The following is a 24,768-nucleotide window of genomic DNA, read 5'->3' on the forward strand; positions in this document are numbered from 1 at the left end:
TTTGGAACAGTAATAAAATAATAAGAGCTTCACCTTGGCGGAATTCCCCCTATTCAGATCTAATGTAGTAAAAACAAAGTATTCATTAGTTTGTTACAAGTAAGAATAGATTTTAGAGTTAGGTAATTGTGGAATGTACAATAGGTTAGAATAGGTTAGACATACATTATCCTTGATGGAAAAACATAATATAATTTTGCTTTTAATGAATTTTATAGGAGGCTTTTAAGTTTTAGGAAATTAAGTTGCTTTGATATAAAAAATATTTTCTCATACTGGTTCCCTGACCATAACTTTTTGAAGTTAATACCCAAAGCTTTAATCTAAAAAATGAATTTTTGTAGATGCAAATTCTTGTGCTTGTGACCTTTCTAGTTGTTAAAGATTAGCTTAGAACAATAATGGGTGGTGCTTGCTAAAAGTAACCACAAAACGTTTTGTATCAAATTGCCTTATTATCATATAATGTTTTTTCCACATGAGGTTTGTACCCATTATAGTTTTCCATGATGTATTGTATCCGTTAGTTTTAATTAAAATCCTTAGAACACAATGTATATCTACTGTACCATGTAATCTAAAAGTTTAACCTTTAAAAATATGATCTAAGCACTGTAATGTAAGTTACAATTAAGCTGTCTACATAAACTGCTACTTATGCTAATAAAATTTGAGCAGTCCAGAATACTGAAAGAAGGACAAAGAGGCTGTCTCCGTGTGCATCCACCAACACTGTCCATCCCCACAGGAACACCCTGGCTGCTGGAGCTGGACTCCGGCAAGGAGTACTCTCCAGCACATCTATAGAAATGAATATAACTTTAATAGTAAAGCCAAAAAAGGGCAGTATGAGAAATAAAATAAATAATAAATTTCCTTCCTTCTTTCTTTCTTTTTTCTTTTTTACAGCAGCACCTGTGTCATATGGAAGTTGGGGTTGAATTGGAGCTTCAGAGTTCCAAAATGGGGACTCCAGAAAATAAATTCTCTTACATTGATATATATGCAAAAGGCTAAACAAAACACTAACAAACAGATAACATCCAAGTATTAAAAGATAATCTGGAGTTCCCATTGTGGCTCAGTGGTAACAAATCCTACTAGTATCCATGAGGATACGAGTTCGATTCCTAGCCTCGTTCAGTGGGTTAACGATTGGGGGTGCAGTAAGCTGTGGTATAGGTTGCAGATGTAGCTCGGATCTGGCATTGCTGTGGCTGTGGCTGGCAGCTGTAGCTCTCATTTGACCCTTAGCTTGGGAACTTCCATATGCTGTGGGTGCAGCCCTAAAAAGGAAAGAAAAAAAAAAGGCCCCCCAAAAAATCTTACATAAAAGCCAGGTTGAAAGCAACCCATAACTAGAAGGCTGGTTAATACAAAAAACTGTTCACTGCATTAATAGGTTAAAGAGCATGAATATCCCCGTAAAAGTAGGAAAAACATTTTTAAAAATAAAACATTCATGATAAAAACTAACTTGGAGAAGATTTACCTTAACTTCATAGAAATTATCTATATAATCTATAGTAGACATCATATCAAATGGTGAAATGTTAGTCTTATTCACTCTTTAAAGTCAGAACAAGACAGAGATAGGAATATCCACCCTCAAAAGATCTGTTCAACCCTATATTGGGCTAGAGAAAGTACACTCATATAGAAGATATAAAAGGAGAAAGGGTTTCTAAGAAAACAAAAACTCTCATTGTTTGCAGATAATATGATTCCCCAAACTTAAAATCCCAAAGAAACCAGAGACAATGACCATACACTGCATTTTGGTTGGTTAATGAGAATACCTCATCCATCTACTGGGCTGGTGAGGTTGACTTCCCAACCTGGAATAAAATAAATTCGTACCTTTACATTCCATGATATACAAAATCAATGTCAGGTAATTAAAGACTTAAATGTAAAGAGAATATTAAACTTTCATAAGTACACTTAGGACAATGTCTTTATCATTTCAGGATAAGGAAGAAAATAATTTAAACAACTCATGTGAGAGCATAAACTATAAAAAAATCAATACATTAATGTAAAATTGAAAACATCTGTTCATCATTTGACAGCATCAAAGAAAAAAAAATGGCCACTAAAAAGAAGTAAGTATATAAATAACAAGGGATTAATCCAGAGTACACAAAGAATAAGTGGGGAAAAAAAAAAGACTACAATACAGCAAAAAAGTGTCTCGATAGCAGAAACATAAATGGTTGACAAATACATGAAAAGGAATTTACCTTCATTGTAACCATAGAAATGCAAATTAAAACCATAATTACACTTTAATTAAAAATAAAAGGGCATATTAAAAAGTGAAGTATAATTTTATATTCACCAAATTTACACAAATTAAAATCTAGAACAAGTGTTGGCAAGGATGTAGATCAACTGAAACTCACAAATAGAATGTTGGGCGGGTGAAGCTGTAGATGCAGGTATACTAAATGATGCCTAAATCTAAGAAATGTAAAAGGTAAGACAATTTTACATGTTGTTCAGAGGCACATACATGTATATTCAAAGGATAAAGAACACATTTAATTTAGAATAGTGAATGACTATTCAGAGGGGGCTTAGAGAGAGAAGGAAAAGTCATCAGTAGGTTTTCTGTTTGTTTTTGTTTGTTTGTTTTTGGTCTTTTTGCCTTTTCTAGGGCCGCTCCTGAGGCATATGGAGGGTCCCAGGCTAGGGGTCTAATTGGAGCTGTAACCACCAGCCTATGCCAGAGCCACAGCAACACAGGATCCGAGCCACATCTGCGACCTACATCACAGCTCACGGCAATGCTGGATCCTTAACCCACTGAGCGAGGCCAGGGATCAAACCCCAAACCTCATGGTTCCTAGTCGGATTCGTTAACCACTGCGCCACGACGGGAACTCCTGGGTAGGTTTAATTGTACCTCAAATCTTTAAATCTTAAGATAAATGTTGACTACACATTCTTTATACTTTTCTCCATACCTTTTGTATGTCTAATACAATTCATGATTAAAAATATACAGCACCTCAAATGGATAAAATAAAAACATTTTAATAAAGTATGACTAAAATTCAAGAATAAGAGAAGTGAAACTATCACTCAAAGCAAAGATATTTGGGGTTTTGGAGGTACTGCCTTATCCTTTTGTGGTTTGAATTAAAAATCTGACAAAAACATTTTCTAATATATTAGACGAGCTTCAAAAACTACACATATGAAACATAATGATGAGTAATTGAGAAAATGTCTACAATTCAATTGCACCATTTTACGTATTTTCCCTTTCCCTAAATTTTGTGACTATTCCACAAAGAAACTATTAAAAGGGCTACAGCTAAGGAAAGCAGGCTTATTAAATTATCGGTGGACTTTTCACTTTCATTTTACTAAAAATACTATTTTTAAGCAACTTGAAAAATAAAGATAAAATTTCAGTGCATTTTCACCAATGTTAAAAGTGGTGTACTGAGGATACTCTCATTACTCCTTTCTCCATGAAGCACATTTGAAGCACTTTTTCCAGGGCTGACAGAAACAAAGAGGTATTGTTAAGCATGCAAACATAGTATAGTCAAGAGGAGACAAAGCTACAGTGAACAATTAGAACATTTTTCAATGACTGCACTTTACTATCCATTTACCTGTGGCAAAGACAGTCATGATTCCCCCAACTGAAGTCAAGAGCATTTAGAAGGATGTACATGGAGTACTACAAGAGTCTCCTTATTAACCCCTTCTTTCAATTAATGTATGATATCCCTTCAAGGTTGCCAAGTTAAAGCAATGCTCTCATACTTAGTAATTTGTCATTTGTGATTGCTGATGTATTAAATATCCTCCACTTCTGCCCACCTTCTTTGGTTTCTTTATCAGACACCTGCATCCTGCAGTTTCCCTTGTGGCTCAGTGGCAACAAACCTGACTGGTTCCATGAGGATGCAGGTTTGATCCCTGGCCTCATTCAGTGGGTTAAGGAATCGATGTTGCCATGAGATGCAGTGTAGGTCACAGATGTGGCTCAGATCTGGTATTGTTGCTGTGGCTGTGGCATAGGCCGGCAGATACAGCTCTGATTCAACCCCTATCCTGGGAAGTTTCATATGCCATACAGAAATCTGTATCCCGACTACATGAATTTAAAAATTCATTTTGGATTCTTCTAGTTCAATGTAGCATCAAGCTAAGAATAGCCAACATCATTTTTCATAACTTTTGAAAACCACTTAGGAAAACATGAAAAAAAAAAAAAACCTGGCAAAAGAAAGGAAAGAAACTCACTGTATGTTAAAACTGCAAAAGCAATCTAATGCCTTTAAAGCATTGGATGAGGACAGACTATGGACAAACCCAGGGGACTAAGTGGTACATCCTACGTTTTCTTTACAAAACCAAGAGAGGAGGAACATATTCTGTACCTCACGCATCACATGTATCCTGATAGAGTCTACCCAATGGAGAAACTCAGGTGCCAAACCAAATAACAACAACAACAACAACAACATAAAAACAACTTTTGGATGGGAGAGGCAATCCACTCATTATGAACTATCAGGTTTCTTATAAGTCTTGCTGGATGTGCCAAGAATGAAAGGCCCAAGCCCTCTTTACAGGGCCCATTTCTCAGGGATGTGTTTTCAGAGAGCAACCAAGAGGGATACAATAAGTTTGCCCTCTAGGACAAAGAACAAGCTTGTTTAGTGCTTGCTATATAAAAAAGGTGGATTCTCTCATCTCAAGGTTCTAAGCTGTGGATACAGCATCTATCCAGTCATATCCCATCATTTCATGGGATTTGGGGGCAAGGGGAACTGAAGCATGATGTTTGCTATGCTGTGAGTAATAAAGCTCCTTGTTACAGACCCATAATACCATGTGTTCTGCTAGCATACATGGAACAGTAGCATGTTAGTTTATTAACTTTAAGTGGGGTAAAATAAAACTCCAGACTCATCAACTTTATTCCACTTTGCCTATAAAGTACCAATGAGAAGTAGGGGCAAACTGCAAGACGTGTGATATAATTGTGTAAGCGTTTCCAAACAAATCATATTCTCCAAGAAGGACAGATCGAGGAAAAACCCCTAAGTTAAGTTAATGATACGTCTTCAGGTAGTATAGGCTACCAAGAACCTGCAGTAGAAAAATATCACTGCTCAAGAGGAATTATGAATTCTGTGAAGGACTCTGGGAACTGCACATCCCCCTGTGGATGAGAGAAATGAATCTCCTCCCTCATGTGGCTAGGAAAGCAAGGTCAGGTTGATCAATGAACATCTGCTGACAAAAGCTGGAGTTTGGACAAAATCTGCTTTAGAAACTACTTAAAGTATTAAGCATAATAATGGAAACACCAAATGAAAGAAGAAGGAAAGAATGGTTCTAAGATTCAAAGCAATATTTTGAAAATGGACTCTATCTCCAAAATAATACAAATAGATGCGGCTTCAATGAATCAACACCAGAAATTCATAGGAAAGAATAGCCTGAAATAAAAAGAATTTTAAGAAATGGGGCAAAAAATAAATCCTTTTAAAATTGTAAATAAAGCAAACACAGAACTAAAACATATAGGAAAATGTCCTGAAGTGTGTATGATTTCCTGAAGTGCAATACAACTTTTTAGAAAGAAATCCGCCTTTATCTGAGGATCACAGATTGTCTATGTAGAACCCCACCAAATATAAAAAAGAAAAAAACCTCTTAGAATTAATAAATGAGTCAATTAATAAAAGATTGTAGGATACAACTTCAACACACAAAAACTAATCACTTTCTATATACTAACAACATGCAGAAACAAATGAAAAACATAATGGCATCTATACTCACTCCAAAGAAAGTGAAATACTTATGTACAAAATTAAAACATATTCAGGATATGAATGCTAAAATTTTAAAGTGCTGATGAAAAAAAATAAATGAAAACCTGGATAAATGGGATGCACATTGTCTTTATAGATTTGAAAACTTACAGTAAAAATAGTTCTTTTCAAAGTAATCTATAAGTTTAACGCAATTGTTGCCAAAACTCAACCTCTGTCCACCAGTGCCGAAGAGAAACAGAGACAGAATTTTGGGTGAAAGAGAACAAAATATCTTTTATTGCTTTGCTAGGCAAAGGAGGCCACAGCAGGCTAATGTTTAAAGACTGTGTCCCCCTTTAGGGAAGAAGTGCAGGGAGTTTTATAGTCTAAAAGGAGAAAAACAGGGTTTCACATAAGAACCAGGACTGGGGCAAACATGTACTCTTTCTTTGGGGAAATCTTAGTCATTGAGGCTGGCTAGAAGTTCTGGGCATGATCTTGGTGGTGGTCTTCTGGGTTACTGTCTAGAATAACAGTACTTGAGAAAAGGGCATGTTGATCAGAGATAAGAACAAAGTAGCAGAGTTTCTGAAAAATATTATCATCTTCAACCCACAGGCAATTACGCTCAGGGTACCTAATCATCACTTAAAGGTGATTGTGTTTAGGGTGCAATGAAATGAGGAGAAGCATAAGCAAGGGCTCTGAGCTATTCAATATTAAAGGATTCATTTCTAAAAGAAACCTAAGGAATAAAACTTTTCTTTTAGATGTATAAGATGCGTACATCATTATGTGTATTCCTTGGGGGTGGGGGTGGGGGGTTGGAACCAGGATCAGATCCTGCCCCAAGGATGTACAATTTTTTTTTTATTTTATCCAGAAGAATATTTCCAAATTAAAAACAGGTGTTTATGTGTGTACCTGTACATGTGTTTGGTGAAAAAATATATATTTATATTATTCCAAACATATATATATTTCTTTATATAAAATATTAAGAAAAGATCCTTTGTGACAACATCCAGATATTTATCTCTCTAGTTGTGACTTGTCTCAGTTCATCTGTTCAGGCTGCTATAGAAAAATACCACAGACTGGATGGCTTATAAACAACAAAAATGTATTTCTCACAGTTCTGGAGGCAGGAAGTTCAAGATCAAAGAGCTGGTAGATTCATTGTCTGGCAGGGGCCCACCTCCTCATAGATGTCTGCCTTCTCACAGTCACCAAATTTATAAACACCTTCTGCATTTCAATACCAAAAAAACAAACAACCCCATCAAAAAATGGGCAGAAGATCTAAACAAACAATTCTCCAAAGAGGACATATAGCCAAAAAACACATGAAAAGATATTCAACATCACGAATTATTAGAGAAATGCAAATCAAAACCATTATGAGATACCACCTTACACCGGCCAGAATGGCCATCATCAAAAAGTCTATAAACAATAAATGCTAGAGAGAGTTTGGAGAAAAGGGAACCCTATTATACTGTTGGTGGGAATGTAAATTGGTGCAACCACTGTGGAGATTCCTCAAAAAACTAAAAATAAAACTACCATTTGATCCAGCAATCCTACTCCTGGGCATCTGGCCAGACAAAAGCATTACTCAAAAAGGTACATACATTCCATTGTTCATTCTAAGACCTAGAAACAATCTAAATGTCCATGAACAGAGGGGTGGATAAAGATGTGGTACATATACACAATGGAATACTACTCAGCCATTAAAAGGAAAGAAAAACGGCATTTGCAGCAACATGGATGGACCTAGAATTATCAAGCTAAGTGAAGTCAGTCAGACAGTGAGAAACCAACATCAAATGCTATCACTCACATGTGGAATCTAACAACAGGATGCAATGAACTTCTTTGCAGAACAGATACTGTCTCAAAGACTTTGAAAAAACTTATGGTTTCCAAATGAAACAGGGTGGGGGGATTTCCTGGGGTTTGGGATAGAAATGCTATAAAATTGGGTTGTGATGATTGTTGTAGAACTATAAATGTAATAAAATTTTTAAAAAAAGAGGACCCTAGAGAGCTAGCTCTCACTTCTGCAATAAAATATTTTTTCAAGTTCTAAGGAAAGTAAATTAAAAGAGGTCTACATGAGATACCACCTCACACCAGTCAGAATGGCCATCATTCATAAATCCACAAATAACAAGTGCTGGAGGGGCTGTGGAGAAAAGGGAACCCTCCTGCACTGCTGGTGGGAATGTAAACTGGTACAGCCACTATGGAGAACAGTTTGGAGATACCTTAGAAATCTATACATAGAACTTCCATATGACCCTGCAATCCCACTCTTGGGCATCTATCCGGACAAAGCTCTACTTAAAAGAGACACATGCACCCGCATGTTCATTGCAGCCCTATTCACAATAGCCAGGACATGGAAACAATCCAAATGTCCATCGACAGATGATTGGATTCGGAAGAGGTGGTATATATACACAATGGAATACTACTCAGCCATAAAAAAGGATGACATAATGCCATTTGCAGCAACATGGATGAACTAGAGAATCTCATCCTGAGTGAAATGAGCCAGAAAGACAAAGACAAATACCATATGATATCACTTATAACTGGAATCTAATATCCAGCACAAATGAACATCTCCTCAGAAAAGAAAATCATGGACTTGGAGAAGAGACTTGTGGTTGCCTGATGGGAGGGGGAGGGAGTGGGAGGGATCCGGAGCTTGGGCTTATCAGACACAACCTAGAATAGATTTATAAGGAGATCCTGCTGAATAGCATTGAGAACTATGTCTAGATACTCATGTCGCAACAGAAGAAAGGGTGGGGGAAAAAACTGTAACTGCAATGTATACATCTAAGGATGACCTGACCCCTTGCTGTACAGTGGGAAAATAAAAAAAAAAAAAAAAAGAGGTCTAAAACTAGCTGTATATATATGTATATATAAATACATATATATATATATATATATATATATGCTTTTAGGTAAAAGAATGAAGAAAACTTATCCCATATACAGCCAAATGAAACAAAAATTAATTATAACCAAAAAGGAGGTAAGCTCCCAAGAAACAGAAGTTAGTCTGACCTCAGACTCCTGTTCAGCAACATTAATTCCAAAAGACAACAGAAAAACAAACAATGAATTTTTGATGAACAGTTTGAAGATCCGCATTTGTACCAATCAGAAGGTGTCTTCATACTGGAGGCAATACACTGAAATCCTTTAAAAACTCAGGAGGATGAAATACAGTTACATTTTTAAATGTAACTTATTATATATTCCAAACATCTAAAAATTGAGAAATTAAAAAAAGTAAGAAGGCAAGAATGGGAAAAGTGTGGGCTGGCATTATAGCCAGGTAAAACAGATCTACATTTTGGCAAAATTTTAAAGATAATATATGCATATAAAATTATTCATGAGGAGAATATTATTCATTTTTACTATATACAAACATATATACCTGCATATATATATACACATACACACACATATAATATATATATGTATATCATATACATAGTAAAATAACATAACAATTTAAATTAATGGAAGTCACTATGACTGTGAGTTATACAGTAAGAATAAAAAAAAGGAACTAAAGTAATTGTTTAAAATGGGGGGACTCTGAAAAAAATGATTTAAATTTAAAGCTCTGACTACTAGAGAAGTAAACTTCTATAAACTAAAAAGGTACTTTTACAAACTAAAATTAAACTTAAAATTATATTATGTAAATTTGACATATAGTTATCAATATACCCAGTGAGGATACAGGTTAAAACAAAACAAAACAAAACAAAACAACTGTCCATAGAGGTAAAGAAAATAGAGAAAACAAAAGAAAGAGCAAGGAAGCATGGAAGACAAAACACAAAGAATGTAATGGCAGGAAAGAAACCAACCACTGAGATTACGAAAACATAAAGGTATAGAATAAGCCACACATTAAATGACACATCACCTATTTATTAATGGTTTGTGGCAATGGAGGAAGACTACTACCACGTTATAAGAATATATGCATTCTAATTTCAGAATTCCTGCAGTGTAAACAACCAAAAGAAGCTAAGAACCAAGGTAGTGCTAATATGCATTACATATGAAATACACAACAAAAACAAAGGAAAAACTAGTAAAAAGAAACAAAAAGTAGACAACAGTCAAAAGATGTACTGGGAAGATAAACACTAAATTAGGTCTCTAGCCCCAATTCTAAATCCCTTGCTAAAAAGGATGTGATTTCCTCAGGTCAAGACATGGGTTCACCACTCTGGCCCAATTACCATGATATAAACTTGGCTTCCAGAGCCAGTTCTCAATGGGGGGTGTGCTGAAGGCCACTGTGAGCTGGGCAGAACTGCAGTGGAGGTCAAAGATATGGCACATTCTTTTCTCACTGTCTTTGTTCCTTAATATTTTCAGATTTGTTAGATTCAATTCACTAATTTCATTGTTCTGCCAGAGCAAAGGTCATCTCTGACAATTTGTTCATATTCTTTTAACTTCAAACACAGTACAAAGCTCAGAGTAACTAATGAATAAGTGCATCCTTAACTAGATTAGTCTCCCTTTCCTGAACAGAATTCTTACAAAATAGTAAAACAGAAAACACACACTCATACACCCACATTCACATACACATTTTAAGTTCTGATACGTAGAGATCCAAAAAAAAAATCATATTGAACTGTTTTCTCAACCTATTTACTTAATAAAATCCACGCACTGTTTCTGAAATTCAGAATGACCCCACGAGCTCAGGTACATTTTTCAATGTTGCACTTGCTAGGTGCGTGAATAAACACTTACAGGCAAACTGGAGTTTAGCTTCTCTGCTGACAATTGTTCCAAGTGAGTTTGTTGCAAAACACTGATAACTTCCTGTATCCCTATTTCTGTCAGGGTTAATAAGCACAAGGTTTCCTCCATGCAACTTGTAACGATACTCCATACTCAGATTAACATCACTTCCATTCAGCTGCCACCTGTAAAACAAATATCCAGGATTTTTCCCTTCTTAGTATTTTTGAATTTTTTAAAAAATCTATATTACATAATTTACTTTAAACATCAGCTCTCTTATAAATGACAGGCAACAAATATATCTTTCAATTGTTGCATAACTGAAGGTCAAATATGCCCGTTTTGTTGTTGTTGTTGTTTTTAATCAGAAACAATAGGTTAAATTTCGAAAGCACAACAGAGTAGCATCAAAAATTAAAGATTTTTCAAGATTTTCTGAAGAGGTGAGAATACATTAGTTTGTCCACTTGGAGAAAAACAAGGCTGGGTCTGTACAGATAAAGACGAAGGAGAAAGCTGAGGTAATTATCTCATTCACTTCAGGCCAATCTCATGCTGCCGATGATGGGGGAAAAGAGCACATTTCTTTGATTTATCCAGACCGACTGAGCACATTTAATAAATTAATTGGATAAGTGCTCAACTATCCATTTCAATTTGTCTGGGTAAATACCTGTCCCGGAGGCACTCTCGACTCTTCGAAGCCATCACGGTGCTATTTACTAAATGGTACAGTGTGGTAAAAGATCCTAAATGCCACCAAGGGGTCTAAAACAGTAAAGGCACTAATCCCAGGGCCATATTTATCAACAGGAAGCCAAAAGAAAAAAAGCAAGCTGTATTTTAAACCAGACTTTTTAAACAGAAAAAACAGAATTTAGTAAACAGGAAGCGCATCTGACCCACCGAAGTAGATATTATCCTTCAAAGTTCATTAAGTATCCCACAATCTCAACAACATTGCATAAATTAAGCCATCTGCCTCCTAGAAGACTTGATTTTTATAATAAAATTACACTATCAGTTTTATAAATTTTAGGGTATTATGGCAACAATCATCTTGATTGCTTTGTATAGTAACTGAGAAAATGGGTAATAAAATGCCTATTTCATAGATGAGGATTTCTATAAAACAGCTGAGTGAGTTGTCAACTCTCCTAACACTATTCATTGCTGTATCAGAACTAGTAGCTATTTGAATTCCAGCCCAGAGGTCTTTAACCATGTCATGGGCCCTAGGGGAAAAAAAAAAAAAAATGTCATATTAACATATCAAGTATTTAAATTGGAAATAGTCCCACAAAGGTCCATAAAGAGGTGAAATGGGAGTTCCCATCGTGGCATAGTGGTTAACAAATCCGACTAGGAACCATGAGGTTTCGGGTTTGATCCCTGGCCTTGCTCAGTCGGTTAAGGATCCAGCGTTGCCGTGAGCTGTGGTGTAAGTCACAGACATGGCTCGGATCCTGTGTTGCTGTGGCTGTGGCATAGGCTGGTGGTTACAGCTCCAATTCGACCCCTAGCCTGGGAACCTCCATATGCCATGGGAAGCAGCCCCAGAAAAGGCAAAAAAAGACAAAAAAAAAAAATGCATTGAGTTAGATGAAATATTATTTGGCTGTAAAAATGTATGTGCTTTCATAAAAATAGAGGAGTCTTACAAACAAAGTTGAAAACACTTTAAACAAAATGTCTTGCTCTTTCTGTCTGCAGATATGGATTAGCTAGGGTCGAATCGAGTAGCTGCCAGCTACGCAGACACAGCAACTCAGATCGAGCCGTCTGTGACACAAAGCTCACGCAACGCCAGATCGTAACACTGAGCAAGGCAGGACCGAACCGCAACCTAGTCGGATTCTTTAACCACTGCGCCACGATGGAATCTGAAAACACTTTTTAAAATGAAGTTTGAGGAAATCTCTTGTGGTACATTAGGTTAAGAAACCAGCTACAGCAGTAGCTTGAGTTGCCGTTGTGGAGTGTGTTCAGTCTTTGGCAGTGGAAGTTCCACATGCTGTGGGTGTGGCTAAAAAAAAAACAAAAATGCAGTTTGATTATATATATGTGTGTGTGTGTATACAGTTTTAAAACATAAAATAATATTAAGAATGTATAAATGTATTTTAAGATGTATGAAAATGAAACACTTCATGTTTAAGGCATTTTAAAGCTCTCATGGGAAGAAAAGTGGGTAATAATTAGGGGATAAACATGGGAAATTTAGCTTTTTTGGTTTCACTTCCTAAACTGAATAATGGCTATATGGATGTTCATCATTATACTTGACTATGTTTATATCATTTTCTATATCTGAAATAATGCCTAATAAAATTTTAATAATGGAAAAGCTATAGAAAACAGATAAACTTAGAAGCTTAGATCCTACTGATCAAAGCAGTATTTTATCATTTGCTCATTTTAAAAATCAAGACTTTCTTGATGTTTCTTTCTTTATTCACATACAAGCCTCCCAGGCCTAAAGCAACATTTCTTAGGAGAAACCAAAATGAAATTATGAGGAAAAACTGGAGACCCCATGTCTTTCCTTTTGAACTTAAAAGAGTAACATTACAAGGAAGCTGAAAAAGCTGTAACTGCTTTCTCATTTGTGGCAGATTTATGCTATTGGTTTGATTTTGGTTTGTTTGTAGAGTAACTCCCTTATGTTCCCTCCCCAGGCAAGTCCATATTTGCATGTGCATTTTAGGTCACTTAATTTCTTTTATTCTGACTTTAATTCTGCCCTTATATTTTTGAAGTTGAACCATGAACACTTATTAACCCTTCTTTATCTCATTTCTGCCCAAATCCTAGAACTACAGAAACTAATACAAGGAAATGAAATAAAGGAAAACGTATCCATCCACATTCTGTATGAATACACTGCACTCCAGATACACCAGGTGGTCTACCAACCAAGATCATCATCATCCTTATCATCATCTGAGAGTTTCCTGGAAATGCAGAATCTTGGGATCTATCCTAGATCCACTGAACCAGAATCTCCATCTTAATAAGATCTGTAAGTATTTAACAAGTGTACCCAAGTTTGTGAAGAAATGGTAGATTCTAGCCCCAAGAAGCAGACCATAGGCTGCCTATGGGGAACATAGCAGATAATTCCCCACTCTTGATTTAACCTATTTCACATTCGACAACTATGATCAGAAAAATCTTCCTTCCTTCTTTCTTTCTTTCCTCCCTGCCCTGTGAAAAAACATTTATTGAGTGCCTGTATGTCGGGCAACTTTCTATGTTCTAAGGATGTGGGAAAAAAGGGTCCCTGACTTCATGGAGCTTACATATTGGGGAGACTTTTTTGTTTCCTAGTCCCTGCCCCCTTGTCTAGTCCCCAGGCCCTAGCCAATCCTATCATGTCATAGGAGAATGAACAGAAAATGCAATGCAGAACCATGTTTTCCTTGGGTTATGGGCTGGACTTATCCCATACCAGTTGTGTGACCATGAGGAATTACCTAACTCCTTTAAACTTACATTTTTAACATGTAAAATGAGTTTTTCCCATAGGGTTATTCTATTCATTTAGCCAGACAATGTACATAAAGCCCTTGGCTCATGGAGCCATCTAATAAATGGGGGGACACCATGTTAGTGTAGGAGGAGGCTCCCTGAAAGGCTGCAAACCTGTCTGTCTGCTCCTTTTTTCATTTCTTGCATCCTTGTTGAATAGAAACTGGTTATATGTAACCCCCCTTGATTCAAAGTTTTTGGTCATCTCCTCTCATGTGGAACAGACTGTGTCTTCCACATATGGTTTGCCTGCACTCGTACCTGCCTGAGAAGTCAGTGAAACGTGGGACAAGACACATGCTGGGTTTGACCTTCAAAGAATAAATGTGATAATAAATCACAAGTGGGTGGGGTGAATTTTTAAGCTGTAAATGGTTTGTCAGTTACTAAGCGACTTAAGGCTTTCGGGGGCGGGGTGTGTGTGCAGGGAAAGGCCTCTAAATGCAAAACAAGATAGATCTCCATAATTTCACAAACTTTTTGAATAGAAGACTCCCATAATAAAGGGTACTTATGGCTTTTTTACCTTCAAAGAACAGTCTGAGGGCAGCAGAGGGGTGGGAGATTTCAGCTCTGGAGTCTAGAATGTTTATGGACTAATGAAGCATATCTAATGGCTTCATTTGAAAATTGTGTTTTTGTGTTTAGCTGATGAATAATCAAAGTACAATGGCTATGTGGAAAATTGTAAAGATAAAAAAAAAATACAAAGAAGCACTTCTAGCCTATTTAATAGCTGAAAAGATTTAAGAGATCATAAAGTATGTAGGACAATATCTTATTTCAGTAAGCATATAAGATCTAAAAGCCATCATCTCAGGTTTTGATTGAAGATTCAAAATGGAAAAGCTTTCTTCTATTATACATAAATGTTTCTTTTTTTTTAGCTCAGTTTTTGTCATGTAGGCACAATCTCTACATTATTTCACTATGTGAAGAGGCAAAAACTCTTCTCTTTTACAGATGTCTCTAGGATATCAAAAGTATGACTGTATTTGTTTTAGCAAATTCTTCAAGGCAAAGGTATACTAGGGAGACTGAAGATTGTTAATTTTCTTTTAACAGAGCAATACAATTATTTCTCTCCTTCTTAACACTATTCATCATTTAATGGAACTTATCCTCAGGTGATTTAAAATTTCTCAGTATCTCATTAAACACTGATTGCTTTTCCTCTTGCTAAAAATACATGAATTCAAAAGGTTTTCCTTGGCTTAAACATTGCCATGTATAAGTAATCTCTGGGTCTGGGCATCCAAATGCTATTTTATCTTGAGAAAATAATATATTTACGTTTCTAGTGAACAGTATTCACATTTGGACATGATTTCGGAATATTTCCCAATATTTCTTCTGTATAAGAAATATTCAGGAAAACCGAAGGGACATAATATACCCCTTCCACAAAGTATGTGTCCAATAAATCTAGAAATGAGACTCCATTTCTTTGCAGTAAATTGTAATCCACCTGTTCAGTTTATGAACATAATACATAGTATTAAGACTGTGAAAGTTAATGGCACATTCAGGTCATAAATTTAGGAAGCTTTTAGAAGTAGACACTGTCTTTTAGTTTTGCACATTCACAGTCTTTTGTAAAAGTTAAAGATGTCTACTTTTATGAAGGAAGTTTGAAGTTCCTGGGGAACTCTAAAGGCTCAGAATGAAATCTTTCCGAAATATGGAAATTGTTTAAAACTTCATAAAAGTGATATTTGCATACTCAAATTCCATTCCAAAAGACTTACTGCAGTGATCTGGAGCAAAATAAGACAGCCCTGGGCTCTTGCTGCTGCATAGACCAGCATTTCAATCATATAGCATTTACACTATGTTTTAGAAACAGACTAACCTTGTAGCTTTAGCTCTGTGGTAAATGTCACCAGATTAAGCACCTCTGCGTAATCATCATCTTGTAATACTCGAATGATCTTGTAAGTTCACTGTCAGCCTTCGGTGTTCAAATGCTCATTCTACATGAATTAGGATTTGCTCTTAGAATCCACAAGTGAGAAACGGTTTATTATTCATATTTCTCAACTCTAATTCTCAGGCAATGTGCTCTCATCCTGCTTAGTTGCTTGGTGTGGAGATTATATATAAATTTGTTTCTAGGCCAAAACCTTGGCGTTGGGCTTCTGGAAGAAATCCTGGGCTGTTTACTCTTGCTGGAAGGCCTGAGATCTGATCAGTTCGCTTATAAATCCCAATTACATCCTCTACACAACAGGAAACTGATGTCAACCTCATTGGAGAGAGGCTAGGCAGGGAAAGTGAATGAGAAAAACAGGGCCAAGTCTGCGGGATAGAATGGTGAAGTCTATGGCCATTTCCCCCCTAAAAAATTTGAAAACAATTTCTTTCAAACATTGTACAGGCCCTCAGGTTAACAGTTTTTGAATCTGATCCAAAAACCATTAAGTTAGGAATATAATCCATAAGGTACCTGACATGAGAGAGATTTTATCTGGCCATGATTACTTTCAAGTGATGAAACCTATAATTGCAACTTCCAGGAAACAACTAAAACATCAATATTGAAAGCATAGGAATCACTGCCTCCCAATTCAAAGAACTATGTGTAAGACTGTGTGTGCGTGTTTGTGTGAAAACACAAATTTATATGATAATCAGTTAAATTAGTATAAAACACCTATATTCTCAGTGTTGAAAGGTGCTTCTGAAAACTCCGCTGGATGATGACTGTTTTGATCAGGGCTGAATTCCTACCATCAGCTGTATGAGCAGGTGCATGGTAGGTGCTCAAAGAAATTTCCTGAATTGAGGACACTTTTTAACCCTCTAACCTAGGCACCGCTAACCTCCATATAATTGTCCCTAACTGCGGTCATGCACATTATCAATAAATATCTCAAAGACAGGGAATGAAAACATAATTATTTTCACTTCCTGTACTAGTTATTATTTATTTACCATACTAGCTTACTGGATATGGCAATCTCTTACACAAAACTGCACCAGTATGGGATAAGAATAAGGAAGATAAATACAGATCTATCTTGTGGTCAGTAAAATTTAAGGCACCAAGTCCTAAACTAGATCTTCCACTAGGACTCTGTAACAAAGTTAGAGAATATCACCCATTGAAATTGAAACTAACAAAACTGAGTGACAATAAATTGAGTGACAACAGGAAGTTTCAAAATAATCGCAGGGTGTCATTCATCTCAGAGGTGACTGTAGAAAGTTATTGTCCTTCAAGATATCTACACCATATTATACAGACTGGTCAAGAAAACAGAAACATAAACAATATTGCAGAGAAAAACAAATACATGTGTTATACTTTGATACAAAACCAAGTAAAAAAGGACAGAATAATTTGTGAAAATCTTTAGGGGGCCGGGGAAAATACGCCCACCCAAAACACTTGTTAAATCAATAGGCAACACTTTGTTTGGGGTTTGACAGGAAAATTAGGAATTTAATCACAGAAGCAATTTGTGGTTTTAGATGCAGCTTTCAAGTTAATAAGCAAATGCATTTGTGTTCAAATGCAATGTTTGTTAATATATTTACTGAAGTGATGAGAATAATTGCAGCCCTTGAAAGAATGAATGTCTGAATTTGCATACTCAATACTTTATCCAAAAATAGCTAGTTCGGCTTCAGCAGTAATTGCTGAAGATAAAAATGAGTTAAATTGTGATTCTGCGTTTTTAAAGATGAAGTTTTTAAAACGTTTTATGACGCAGATTCCCATTTCTCACTCGTTGATAAACTTTAAACATATATTTTATAAAAAGAAACAGATTAGAGCTACACTGGGATTAAAAACAACTGTTCAGTTTACATTGGAAAAGCCTCGTTCAAATTGATCAGTGATTATCTTAAAATTATTCTGAGAATCACAAAAGATGGATGCTATTTCTGCCTTCCTTGCATCCACTTTAGCTTTTTTTATGGTAGCATCTTTCCCACTCTCCCTTGGAGAGGCCATTCTTCCCAGGACCCAGACTTAGTCACTGAGAACATTCCAGGTCTCTGGCCTCAGTGATTGTTTAAGATCACAACTGTGACCCAACTTATTTAACTTGTGTTTGATCAGGATACATTCTCCCTCCTTGCCCCATTGCAAAAACATAAGAACAACAACTTATGTTTGGGCATAAGAACAAAAAGAAATTAATGTTCTAAATGCCATCTTTAATATCTAAAATCTAACCTCCATATTTCTCCTGGGCTTTGACCACTACCAGTATTAGCTATATGTTTTTCTGACACCATTCTGAACTTTGATGACACGAATAGGAAAGATGCCCTCTTTTTCTGGTCAGTATTCTGGGGCGGGGGGCGGAGGGATTTAAGTCAATCTGGTATTCTAGGCAGTCATCTTTGTCACCTCCAGGATAATCTGTATTAAAATAGAGCCAAAAAGAATACCTTATAGTATAAACTATGAATCACTTTTGATTCTGTGATACTTGACTCTTGAAACATGATCTAACTCCAAATTGCCTCTGCTTGTTCTCCCTTGTTAACTTTATTCCTTTTTTTAATGCCACCAATTTAGTGTTCACTATTTGCTAAGCATTTCTTTTTGCTACATTTTTTTATTTTTGAAAGTTTTTATTGAAGTGTAGCTGATTTGCTATGTTGTGATCATTTCCACTGTACAGCAAAGTGACTCAGTTATAAGCATTTTGAAAGTAAAGATGAGGAAAGCACTGCCTTCATCTCTAGGGGAGTTACATCTGACCAGGAAAGCACATTCAATTTTGTTAAGTTTTCTACTCCAGAAAGGCATGAGGGCAATGGGCATTGCATGGCTGGAGCATGGAACACAGCACTGAGATTATCAAGAAGGCTTCACGAGAAAGACAGGAACACAGACAAGTTTAAAAGGCCCTGGAAGAGATGCTGTCTACTCTACCTGCCTCAGAAACCACAGGAATTTTTTCTACTTTATGGTTGCAATCATTCCAACACTATAAGCATTTCATTGCTCTTGCATCCAACTGTGGATGTGGGGACCAGAGATCATCAGCTGGAGAAGTCGGGATGCTAAAAGGAGCTGAGCTTGAAGACAAACACAGAGAACTGGGCCGAGTCATCAGCGGAACAGATTACATTTCCTTAGGGCCAAGGGAATATAGAGGAATAGTAACTCTTATTTGCCTTGGTGTATAAAAGTAAAGTAGCAGTGACACCAGATTTTACATGGCAACAAGATACATAAGAGACAAAGTACACAGAAACAAAAATATATTTAAAATATGTAATAATTTATTAAGTAGAATATATCATATATTATATAACACATTTACTATATATGCTGTAACCTATACATTCTACATGCAGAAGATATATATATATATGTATGTGTATATATATATATAGCAGATACAAAATTTATAGATATATATAGTATATGTATATATATACAGCCAAATATAGCACTATACATGGTCCTGTATTCAGTATCATGTGATATGTGATAAACTCAGACTTCCCTTCTTTGCACTTTCTCCTTGAATAAGTGGTAAGCAGAAATTCATCCATCATTTTCCTTTTCTTTCTTATACTGAATGACTTTAGTAGCCTTTTAGTAAATTAAACATGTACGGACTGTAACTCCCTGACAGGGAATGCTACTTCAAAGGGAGAAACTGTGGCCACGAGTGATCTATATTTTGCAATGATACTTAGTCCTTATAATGTGTATAAGTGTATAATGTGTATGATGCCTCCAACTGTACTTTATAAAAAGGGTTTACTTGTTATGCAAAGCTGGGAAATAAGGATGCTCTCACTGATTTTTTGTGATGACAACAAAGTAAAAGAGCATTTACAGAAAACTGTTGTGGGTCCAAGGGGCAGAGAAGCACAGCACTGTCTAACAGAAGTTTCTGCACACCAAGAAATGTTCAGCCATACTGTTCAACACAGTAGCTCTTAGCTATATGTGGCTACAAAGCACTTGAAATGAGGCTGCTTTTTTGACTGAGGAACTTAAGTCTTGGTTAAAATGATTTAAACTTCTCAGTGACATTTGGCCACTGGATACTATCTATACTGGATAGCACAACTCGGAAGTTTCGTGCGAGACGCAATGTTGAAAATGCAAAGCCCACACGGGCCACATTCACCTTTATGTCTTATCTTCCTTGCCTACATTTCATTTAAAAAGAAAAACAGAGTCAACATTAGAAGTACAGAGATTCTAAAAAGAAAATTTCCCAATTTTAAATAGCTCTTAAAGAGCTTTGGACCAGGGTTCCTGGATGGTAACAACTGACCAGTGCTGAGAAGCAGTCATGACCACTGGGTGAACTTGTGGCTGAATGCGGGACAGTTTCCACTCATTATTCAATATGTTTCCATGTTTGGAGGGCAGGGCCACCTCTTTTCCTTTTGTAACGTGCCTGGTCTCTATTAGCATATGCGTATTACATTGTCCCTTGTAATGCTGAAATGGCATCTGTGGACATGACAAAGGAGACACCTCTTTGGGGTTTTTTTCAACTTAGCAAATAATGGGCATATTTCACCCTATGCAAAATGGGTGAAAATCCTTCTCATTTAAAAAAGTTATTAATACTTCCTTAGGGTAAACTCTTTCAGCATCTTTGGCAATTACGATGAGACTGAATACTAATTAACCTTTAAATATAGGCTTTGGGGCTCAGGCAGAGAGACGCAAAAGAAAGAATAAAATTCTCAATTAAACCCTAAGATGAGTAATTTCTCTTGAGAATTTCTGAACTTTTCAATTTCTAATATGGCCAATTAAGAGTTCTTTTTACCCAGTGGGATAATAACAAAGACAAAATCTCTCATCAGAGAAGTTTGCCTTAGTCTAAGAGCCAAGCCCTGGGCTTTCAAAGGATACTCTTTTTATATGACTCTTAAACTTTATTCTCACTCTGGGGAAATGCGTCTGGCTTGCTTTTAACTTATAGTTTTTACACAAACTCCTAATTTTCCTCCTTGATATCGTCCTTCTTCCCTCCTTCCTTCATTCCTTCTCTCTCTCTCTCCCTTCCTCTTTCTCCCTTCCTTCCTTTTTCTTTCTCCCTTCCTTTCTTTCTCTCTCTCTTTCTTATCTACATACATGCTTATATTTATAAATATTTACAAAAACATATCCTCTCTCTGAGTCCATGTAAAAAAAAAAAAAACCCATTGTTATTTTGAGGTCAAAGTCATCACACTTTTACACCTGTATCTGTAATTTTTAAAAGATAACAAAAAAATTAAGAACCAGCAAGCATATTTTCTTCCAGAACATTTAAAGAATAATGTGGAATACTACCCAGTTGACTATTAAAGTCACAAGCTAGGGAAACAATTTTACAATGTAGGTGTTGTCTAAGTAGATAATGATTACAACTCACATTAGTCTATACCCCCTTTTACACCAACAGCACCATCTATTACTTCTACAGGAAATACGGATAACAGGGAGTCTTTGCCCATTATAGAAAGGCCTAATATCTTCACAACGAAAGGAAGTTCCCTAGTGCTTTTTCAAAGTCTCAATTTCTAATGACTACACAATGAAATTTCAACTAGTTAGAAGTCTTAACTAGAACATCTTTAGAGCTATATTGAAAGTGTCCGCCTATTTGCCTATAAACCAAATCTTTTAAAACAATACCTAGCATGTAAAATTTCTTCATTTATCAATCTTAAAACTGACAAATCAATTTCAGCTACACATTTCCTATTCTTGGGTAAATATTCTTTTTAAAATAGTGACATATAATATCTCAGGACATATAATAAATCATAAGAAGTATAGTGCAAATGGCAGAACTTTACATTTTATACATGTTTCCTGTATGTTTAAACACATACACTATGTTAATGCATTGGCATTGTGTAAATACCTGACGTTATTTAAATGTATTACTCTGGCATTAAAATAAGTATCTGATAGAAAAAGAAATAATTACAACAAAAAGCTATTTCTGGATTTCTGAGTTCAAGACTTCTTGTTGTTTGATTAAACTTTATAAATATAATTAATCTGTTCACTTAGTAATATACCTCTGTATGACGATATCTTGTATCTTGATAGTTTTTCAGCTGAACACATTTATCACCAAATTATTCACAAGAAAATGCCAGAATATAACTTTACTGGCAAGAGCAAAAAACCAAACCAAACCAAAACAAAACAAAACAAAAAAACAAAAAAATCCACATATGAGTCACTCATGTGGATTCCTTATAATATTTACAGTCATATCTAAAAAGATAATCTTCCATTTCAGGGACAAATATAGATGCATTTAGAAAGTGTTAAAATGTTCTATGAAAATGTTGAGAAAAAATGTTTCCAGTATAATGGCTTATAATTTGATCTGTTCATCTCCCCCCCAAAGAAGATAGTATTTTCAACTGTTGCATATGCTATATCTGATTAACTGAACTAACTCTTAAAATACAGTTTCTTGTTTTTTAATTATGTTATACTTTCCTTATTTCTATAGGTTAAGGAAGAGGGAGAGAGAAAACGTTCTATCACTTTTGCCAATTCAGACCAGTAACCTGGAATCATGATATTTATTTTGTTGAAAACACACAGCAGGTGCTCAATAAATACATTTTTTTTTTTTGTCTTTTGTTGTTGTTGTTGTTGTTGTTGCTATTTCTTGGGCCGCTCCCGCGGCATATGGAGGTGCCCAGGCTAGGGGTTGAATCGGAGCTGTAGCCACCGGCCTACGCCAGAGCCACAGCAACGCAGGATCCGAGCCGCATCTGCAACCTACACCACAGCTCACGGCAACGCCGGATCGTTAACCCACTGAGCAAGGGCAGGGACCGACCCCGCAACCTCATGGTTCCTAGTCGGATTCGTTAACCACTGCGCCACGACGGGAACTCCTCAATAAATACATTTTTGAATACTGTTGAAAGAAACTGACCTTGAATACTTCCAGAAGCAAAAATGTAAAGGTCTACCTTCTAACCTAATGCTGACTCAATTTAACATGACTGTTGGCTTCTATTATCTACTTGGGTAAAGAGAACAATAGAAGTTCAATAAGATCTACTTTACTACTTCAAAACATTTAGAATTTCATTAACATAGGCTGAAGTCAGCTTGTTCTGCAGGTTGTAGAAAAGGTTTTGCCAAGTGAACTAATATTGCAAAGAGAGTTTTTAAGACAAATGCTCACAGTACTCAAAAGAACATGTTTTCAAGGTGCCTCAAGCACTTTCTCATAACCATTTATATGAAAGAAGCATATGCTATTTATAAATAATTCATCTCTTCATTAAAGTGGGTCCCCTAAGCACCCCTAAGAGTAAAAATCGTTAATCGTGTATTATTTAATAAAGTAAATATCCATCTCATCCAAATAATCCACCATCATCCCCAAAATGTTAATAGTTTTGCCTTAAGGTGGTGGAAGTTGTTTTTCTTTCTTTTTTCCTTATATCTTCCTGTGTTGTTTGAAGGTTTCAGTGAACAAGTTTTTATTCATATAATCTGAAAAATACATACTTTTAAATGAGAAAGTCTCATAAATGTATTTTTTCTTCAAGAATAATTTGGGTTAGTAGATGCACACTATTGCATTTGGAGTGGATAAGCAATGAGATCCTGCTGTATATAGCACAGGGAACTATATCTAGCCACTTGTGATGGAACATGATGGAGGATAATGTGAGAAAAAGAATGTATATGGGTCACTTTGCTGCTGTACAACAGAAGTCGACAGAACATTGTAAATCAACTATAATAAAAATTTTTTTAAACAACGACTTCAGTAGGAATGTATTTTATTTTTTTAGACTTAAGGAACTTTCTAAAATGTGCCCAGTAGAATAGTAAAGGAAGAAAGGCAGACACTAAAGTATTTTTTTCTAAACCTATGATTGCTACATAACTTTAAAGCACATTTTTATCCTCACAATAGATGTGTTCCAAGGACTACATGTAAATTCAAGTTTGTACACTAAATTTTACCACAAATCAGTGAAAAAACATTGCTTATTTAAGAGATTCTACTATATTTTTCTTTACTCAAGAATCCTTACAATAAAGTGAATTAAACATATATAATATGGATCCAAATGTTTATATACCAGCTCTGTTGCATACAGCAGACAACTAGAGCTTCATGTATGATTTCTTGTAGCATAAATATATTGAAGCGAAAAAAATTCACAATTGCCGCATCTTTTTTTTTCTTCATTTGGATTTTCAAACTTTCCACTGTACCTGTAATGAGGTGTAGGGTTGCCTCGTGCTTCACAACTTAAAGTTATTTTTTTATCCTCTGTACCAACAGGAAAAATGCTGTTGCTGGGCTCTTTGATAAACACTGGGCCTTGTAAGAGCAGCTCACCTATATGGGTGGGAAACATCCAAAAAAATAATTGTAGTTAAGTAAAAGGTACTGTAAAAGCTGCACTCTTGAACTGAAGAAAAACAAGCAACTAGTGTCTGCTCTTTCAAAAGGAAACAAAGAAGAAAAAAAAAAAAAAAAAAAGCAGGCATTGCTCCTTCCCTAGTCCACAAAGATGCTCTTGAGGCACCTCTTTGTTTATGAACATCAGGTAAGCCATCCTTAAGAGCCTAGTAACAGGTCTAACAGAATGAAAATTACTTTCAAAGCCACTGCATATTAATAACATTATTTAAAAAAATAAATAAGAT

General features: G+C 35.8%; 1 protein-coding gene across 18 annotated transcripts in view; it reads right to left on the minus strand.

The window, feature by feature from the left end:
* CNTN3 (contactin 3) overlaps positions 1-24,768 on the minus strand; it is a 370,397-nt gene that overhangs the window by 226,565 nt on the left and 119,064 nt on the right. For 11 of the 18 annotated variants that reach the window (XM_021069233.1, XM_021069224.1, XM_021069223.1 and 8 more), the window contains one exon: positions 10,608-10,783. In XM_021069233.1, coding sequence (XP_020924892.1) covers positions 10,608-10,783 — 176 coding nt within the window. Of the gene's footprint in view, positions 1-10,607; positions 10,784-24,330; positions 24,458-24,768 lie in introns of all 18 variants that reach the window. The other 7 variants (XM_021069229.1, XM_021069225.1, XM_021069228.1 and 4 more) reach the window with 1 other exon arrangement.

The sequence above is a fragment of the Sus scrofa genome, chromosome 13 (genome assembly GCF_000003025.6).
Source record: "Sus scrofa isolate TJ Tabasco breed Duroc chromosome 13, Sscrofa11.1, whole genome shotgun sequence".
In the NCBI taxonomy this organism is placed as follows: Eukaryota; Metazoa; Chordata; class Mammalia; order Artiodactyla; family Suidae; genus Sus; species Sus scrofa.